Raw genomic sequence first — 7,545 nt, forward strand, 5'->3', positions numbered from 1 at the left:
TGCCGTTTCATAGCCTTAAACAATATCTATACGCACTACAGCTAGCACTTTAACATTTTAAAATTAATTTAAATTAATTTTAGGAAGTGTTATTACCACAGAACTAGAAGTTAAAACAAACAATTAATATTAGTGAGGTAATACAACTGATAGTGTGTTGGCCTTTGATCTGTACCCTAGCATCCTTAGCTAAATTTGTAGGAGACAGAGCTATGCAATTATATTATATAAAGAAGCTCACAATATTTTTATCTCTAATTTACGTATTAGTTAAACTTTAGGCTTACTAAAACGGTTATGTTCTTAGAGTTTGTGATAAGCATAATAAAAGATTAAATAAAATTCACTGTCCCTCCTCCCCCCAGCCCCAGCTGTGCAGTGTCCAATTCCTACCAAGAAGTTGCCATTTTGCCGCAATCTCCCAGAAGTGCCTGCACTGTGGTGTAGTTGTAAGTTTACAGTTTGAGAAGTGCTTTGGTAAAATATTAAGACACTAAACCCTATTACTGTATATTATAGCCACAAAATAACAAGACAATCATGTGGACCAGGTACCAGTCACTGTTGGTCATTCCTTGTCGAACAAGACTTAAGTTGCAGGGATGCTCTCTATAGGTATTCTAAGGATGAGAACATCTCAAACTGCTCTTTATTAACCACCTCTGACAAACATCATGGAAAGTATGGCATCAACCCTTCCTTGGCCAAAGTAGCGTGATCAGATAGCAAGTGTGAAAAATCGGGATACTTTCTTTTTCGGGGGGTAGAGTAATAAGTTGCCTATATAAGACAAACCCCTGGGATGTCTGGTCACCCTAGGCCAAAGTGACACAATGTAGGATCTTCGTACATCAGTACAGAAGTGAGAGTTGAGAGTGAAGGACAGTAAGGAAGGAAGGAAGAATGGAGAGATTTTGTAGATGTAGAGATGGCATCACAGCCTCATCTAGAGAAATACGGACATTACATTACATTATGCTAGGATGACTTTTTAGAAAGGAGTTATTTTTTCTCCATGAGAAAGTATACCTACAAGCTAAAACAAGAAAATTCACACTATTCCCAGATTCCTTCTCGGCATCTCCCTTGCGCCTCGTATAGCTAGGGGAGGGGAGTTTTGCTGCATAAGCCCCACTTCAGTTATTTACTTAAGGATACCCTTAATGAGGACTTTTAAGTGCAAGGCTTTAATGAAGTACGAGGGGACATTAACAAAGGGTGCGTGTGTTTATTTGTTATTGGCAATAAACCCCCATAAGGAAACAAATATTTGGTAATTTCACTTGAATCATGTCGATCACCACCCGCCTCAGCAGCCTGTTAAGCTAAAAGTCAGGTACTCAGCACGAATCCCTTTCTCGCTTACTCATGATTTACCAGAGACCCCTTTCTTCTGAAAGGGGGAATCTCGCGGGGGGCAAAAGCCGATTGGAGGACAAGACACTAGGTAGCAGCACCTGTTTATGTCACACTGGGGGCGGAGAGGACGCTCCTGTGTCCTGGGGAAGGGGAGACAGGGTGGGGCTGCAGGTTTACAATGAAGTACTTGGGGGAGACTCCCCCCAGTACCCCCACGCTGCCCCGGAGCGTGACACGCGTCCACGAGGGGACTGGGACAGAGCAGCCACTTTACCAGGAGGGGAGAGAGTGAAAGGGCTCTTCTCCCCCTCCCCGCCCCCAGGCCCTCGGGGAAGGGAGGCGCTAGCAAGAGAGCGACCCCGCGAGGAAGGAGAGGGGACAGGGTGCTGACCTTTCCCGCAGCAAGTACGGCCATCCCGCCGCGTCCCCCTCCGAAGGCAGCGCCCACCTGCCCCGCACTCGACACCGGGCAACGGTAGCAGCAGCCGCGGCGCGCGCCCCGGGGGCCTTTAAATCCCCTCAGTAGCGGCAGGCGCGGGGACTACATCTCCCATGGTGCGCCGGTCGCCCTCCTTCCCCAGCGCTCTGACGCGCGCGGGAGGGGGCGGCCTGGCTCTTACCTCACAGAGGTGCCGCCCCCCTTTCCGCTCACTCAGTCCGCGCAGCGTATGGAGCCTGCGGCCCGGATCTCACCCAGGGCCTGTCTCGCCTTAGCGGCCTATCCTGCGCCCTGCCTGCTGCGGGAGGGCCTGCCGGAGCTGCGCAAGGGGGGGAGGTCCCCGCACCCCCTGCGCTAGTGTCGGGCCTCGGGCCCTGTATTAGGCCGACTCCTCCTGATACCGCTGCTGCAGCGGGGCCTCCGGGGTCCCCGCACCCGGAGAATATGTCGGACCAGACGGGCTTGGCGCTGCAGCAGACCATGGACAGGTACGGGGGAGAGAGGGTGCGTGGGTGGTAGTGGTAAGAGAGAGAGAGACCTACATGGATATAGGGAGAGAGGGGGGCGTGTGTGTGAGCGGGTGCGTCCATGCCTGGGGCGGTGGGGAGACATAGAGGGAGTGGGGGAGTGTGCGTGTGGTGGGGGTTAACCACACAGATATAGGGGAACGTGGGGGAGCTCTTGTATGTCGCCGGTGTTCGATTGTTTCACCTGTGTGTGTACCAGGCGCTTCAGGGAGACTACATCTAGGTGATATCAGAGAGATTATATCAGATAATGTACCAGGAGCTTTATGGAAAGTAAAGTTGTGGGATTACTTGTTTTTGTATAGTGTTTATTCTAATTCCATGAGGGTGGCATGAGAGAATTGTGGGAAACACTATGGAAAGAAGTGGAGGAACGTTTGCCTTTGGTTAAGGCACTGATTCAAGATACTTCCTGGCTATGCCACAGACTTCCTTTCTCACCTTGAATAAATCACTTACAGGCTATGTCTACACTACAGACCTTACAGCGGCACAACTGCACCCCTGTAAGGTCTCCCGTGTAGCTGCTCTATGCGGATGGGAGAGAGTTCTCCTGTTGGCATAATTAAACCACCCCCTACGAGTGGTGGTAGCTATGTCTCCTGCCTACATAGTGCTGTCCACACTGGTGCTTCTGTCGGTGAAACTTACCCAGGGAGTATTTCACACCCCTGACTGACAAAAGTGCTAGTGTACACATGTCTCCGTAGACCTCAGTATCTTATCTATAAAATATTGGTGATAGCACTTTCCTATCTTACAGGGATGGTGTAAGGAGAAGTTAATCAGTACCTGCGAGTTGCTTAGGTACTAAGCTGATGGTGGGACATGTGTGTCAAGAAAGACTTGGGAAGGGATGTAAAAGCAAAGGAGGATTACTTGTGAGGGTTATAGAGGACACTGTAGGCATAGAAGGCCTCATGGAAGAAAGTTTGGAGATGCAGGTAGGAGAAGGCTGCAGAAGAGGAGTACATGACCTGCAAAAGAAAGCAAATGGGTTTGTGCATTTGTTGTTGCTTTATGATGTTAGCTGATGCATAAGAATGGCAACACTGGGTCAGATCAATGGTCCATCCAGTCCAGTATCCTGTCTTCTGATGCTTCAGATGACAGTAACAGAATAGGGCACTTTTTTGAGTGATCAACCCTCTGTTATCCAATCCTCACAGGCAGAGGTTTAGGGACACTGAGAGCATAATGCTGTGTGTCTAACCATTCTGGCTAATAGCTAAGTTCATGGAGGGTAAGTCCACCAATATCTAATTCTTTTTTGAACCCAGTTGTACTTTTGGCCTTCACAACATCCCCTGGCAATAAGTTCCACAGGTTTACTATAAGTTGTGTGAAGAAGTATTTCCTTATGTTTGTTTTAAACCTACTGCCTGTTAATTTCATTGGTGACCCTAGTTCTTGTGTTATGTGATGGGGTAAATAACACTTCCTTAATTATTTTCTCCATGCCATTTATGGTGGAGAACCTGTCAGACCTTCATTAGAAGGAAGCAAATAGGGCACAAACCCAATGTGTTTCTCCTTTACAGGTCACCTTTAAGAAAAGTGGAATTAGTGAAATGTAGGCTGCCATCAGAAGAGTGATGGACACTAAATTATGTGAGGAAGGGGCAGAGCTGTGTGCAGCATTTAAGGTGAGAATGAGGAGTTTTTGTAGGAGGAGGCGGGTGATGTAGTGGGAAAGAGAAAAGCAGCTAAATTTGGTCTCTGCATTTTGGGTAGGACGGAAGAGTGCAAAGTTAAAGTCAGGCCAGCCAGAGAGAGAGAGGTTATAATCTAGGCAGGGGATTGTCAAGGAGGTTGCAGTAATGTAGGCAAGAGATTACCAATGGTTTTGGAAGCAGGAATGGAAAGAAAGAGTTGGATTTTGGAGCTACTGAGAGGAAGCAGTGTCAAGGTGATCAACAACATGGATATGAGAAGTAAAGGAGAGATGAGACAAGGAAGAAAACAAAGGTGTGGAGAGGATGGTAGAATTACTGTGACTGAGAAAGGAAGAACATTGCAAATCCAAAACAGAACAGGTTCTCAAACAATGGAATGCGTCCACCTGTACTTCAGTATATTCTAAATTCTATTCTAGATTTCCCTCTTTGTAATGCTAGTATTTTTAATCTTGCTTCTGATAAAATTGGTGCTTTACTGTTGTACATGAGACCTAAAACACATTTTGGAGGCTCATTGCAGCCCCACATACAGATGTAATACCACATCACAACTGTGTAGCTTGTTCCAGTGAACAACTCTTTTAAGGTGGTAACAACCTGAGTTGCTTTACACTCAGCCTCATGATCTCCATTGTGGGCTAGTGTGTTAATGGGAGGTAATGGGTGGTAGCTGGTACAGCTGAGGTCTTAGACTGGTAAATGGGTACAGTGACCTTTAAATGGGGGAGGAACCAAACAAACACTGGGGTTGTGGTGTATTTTGCTGCTGCTTTATGAATTTTGAAGGCACAAATGTTTTTTCTAAGTAAAAACTATTTTTGGCTTGTTTTTTTCAGGTTTTGTGTATCATGGAAGACTCTTTAGGGCCTTGCCTACACTAGAAAAATTACCCATTGGCAAGTGTCAGTAACAAACATGTTCAGCAATGTTTCAGAACCCAGGTCTGCATTTGCCGTTAAACCATGTTCAGCACCAGTTCAACTGCATCCATTGTCAGCAATAGGTAATTTTCCTAGAGTAGACCAGGCTTGTGGCAGATGTAAAACTAATTTAAGTTAAAGGTCACAAGAGACTTAAAGATGAACAGTTGAAGGGGAAGAGATTTTTAATCTGACCATGATATTGGTTAGTTCCTATGCCTTATGAACACTTTGGTGAAAGAGGATGTCTTTGTTAAAGATTTTACATGCAACCTGTTTACTCGAGATGTGTGAGCTTACCATACACATCACTGACAATATCCTTCCCAAAGAACTCCTCCAGCAAAACTAGGGAATACTAGACTTGATGCTCCAGATATTTCTAAGGTAAAAAGCAAGCAGAAAGTCACCTTTTTTGCAACCAGGATGGGAGAAGAGGCTCTAAGTACACTGGCAGCATGAAAGACAGTACAGAGGAAAGTATGAGAAAATGACAGAGTGTTAAGAAGGAGTAAGCCTTGAAGAGTTTGAATTTAATTGAGAATGCAGCAGGGTGCCCGAAAAGGGAATTTAGAGGGACTGACATGTATACAACATCAGTGGTATTTCTTTCTGATTGAAGAAAGGTTAAAAAAGCCACAGAGAAGGGTAGTGTTCCTACACATTGTACTTGCCAAGGTCATATAGATATGTGTCATTGCTTTCATTATGTTTTGTATGGTGGTCAACAAGAAGAGAAATCTTAATATTTGGCACCAAAAAATACGATAAGTGCATGGGTTTTCAGCATTGGGTTATGAACAAATGTCAAGGGAGTTACAGCCACCCTTTCCTTCTACTTTGTCCTGTTGATAAATGGGAGGGGGTTCTTGGGTAGATACCCAGCTACAGTAGAACCTCAGAGTTACAAACACCTTTGGAATGGAGATTGTAAGTAGTTCTGAAATGTTAGTAACTTCTGAACCAAACGTTATGATTATTCTTTCAAAAGTTTACAACTGAACATTGGCTTAATACAGCTTTGAAACTTTACTATGCAGAAGATAAATGCTGCTTTTAACCCTCTGAATTTAAATGAAATCCTATTCAAGGGACACCATCATAGGACCTAATCACATCAGCCACACCATCAGGGGCTCGTTCACCTGCACAGCTACCAATGTGATATATTCCATCATGTGCCAGCAGTGCCCCTCTGCCACGTACATTGGCCAAACCGGACAGTCTCTACGCAAAAGAATAAATGGACACAAATCAGACATCAAGAATTATAACATTCAAAAACCAGTCGGAGAACATTTCAACCTCCCTGGACACTCAATTACAGACCTAAAAGTCACAATTCTTCAACAAAAAAACTTCACAAACAGATTCCAACAAGAAACTGCAGAACTGGAATTAATTTGCAAACTGGACACCATTAAATTAGGCTTGAATAAAGACTGGGAATGGATGGGTCATTACACAAACTAAAAACTATTTTCGCATGCTAATTTTTCCCCTACTGTTACTCACACCTTCTTGTCAACTGTTTGAAATGGGCCATTCTGATTATCACTATAAACGTTTTTTTCCCTCCTGCTGCTAAGAGCCCACCTTAATTGATTAGTCTCGCTAGAGTTGGTATGGCAACCCCCCTTTTTGCATGCTCTCTGTGTGTGTGTATCTATCTGTATCTTCTACTGTATTTTCCACTGCATGCATCTGATGAAGTGGGTTTTAGCCCACGAAAACTTATGCCCAAATAAATTTGTTAGTCTCTAAGGGTATGTCTACACTACGTGAGTAGTTCGATTTTAGTTAAATCGAATATGTGCAATCGATATTAGAAAGTCGAACGTGTGTGTCTACACTAAGGACAGTAATTCGACTTTGTCAGTCCACACTACCAGGGAAAGCGTCGACATTGGAAGCAGTGCACTGTGGGCAGCTATCCCACAGTTCCCGCAGTCCCCACTGCCCATTGGAATTCTGGGTCGAGCCCCCAATGGCTTCTGGGTAAAAAATTGTGGCGAGGGTGCTTTTGGGTAACTGTCGTCATCCGTCAGTCACTACCGCCCTGCCTCCCTCCCTGAAAGCGCCGGCGGGAAATCAGTTCGCGCACTTTTTGATCAGTGACAGCGCGGACGCCACAGCACTGCGATCATGGATCCCGCTGCGACCATCGCTGCAGTTGTGGCCGTTCTCAACGCCTCGCACCTTATCATACACCTTTCCCACAGGCAGATGCAGAGAAATCAGGCGAGGAGGCTACGGCACCGCCGTGAGGGCCTGAAGTCGGAGAGTAGCACAGAGCTGTCAGAAACCACGAGCCCCAGCGCCCAGGACATCACGGTGGCAATGGGGCATGTGGATTTTGTTGAACGGCGATTCTGGGCCCGGGAAACAAGCACGGACTGGTGGGACCGCATAGTGCTTCAGGTCTGGGATGAATCCCAGTGGCTGCGAAACTTTCGCATGCGGAAGGGGACTTTCCTGGAACTTTGTGACTTGCTGTCCCCTGCCCTGAAGCGCAAGGACACCCGCATGCGAGCAGCCCTCACTGTCCAGAAGCGAGTGGCCATAGCCCTCTGGAAGCTTGCAACGCCGGACAGCTACCGGTCAGTCGCGAACCACTTTGG

At 46.2% G+C, this 7,545-nt stretch overlaps 1 protein-coding gene across 1 annotated transcript in view; it reads left to right on the top strand.

Moving 5' to 3' along the window:
- The first annotated feature begins 1,736 nt into the window (after positions 1 to 1,736).
- The window catches only part of MARCHF5 (membrane associated ring-CH-type finger 5), a 67,613-nt gene continuing 61,804 nt past the window's right edge, over positions 1,737 to 7,545 (top strand). Inside the window, exon 1 of the mRNA XM_024199003.3 lies at positions 1,737 to 2,286. Coding sequence (XP_024054771.1) covers positions 2,243 to 2,286 — 44 coding nt within the window. The 5' untranslated portion in view covers positions 1,737 to 2,242. The remainder of the gene's footprint in view (positions 2,287 to 7,545) is intronic.

The sequence above is a fragment of the Terrapene carolina genome, unplaced genomic scaffold (assembly GCF_002925995.2).
Source record: "Terrapene carolina triunguis isolate 2854851 unplaced genomic scaffold, T_m_triunguis-2.0 Scaffold95, whole genome shotgun sequence".
NCBI classification, from domain to species: Eukaryota; Metazoa; Chordata; order Testudines; family Emydidae; genus Terrapene; species Terrapene triunguis.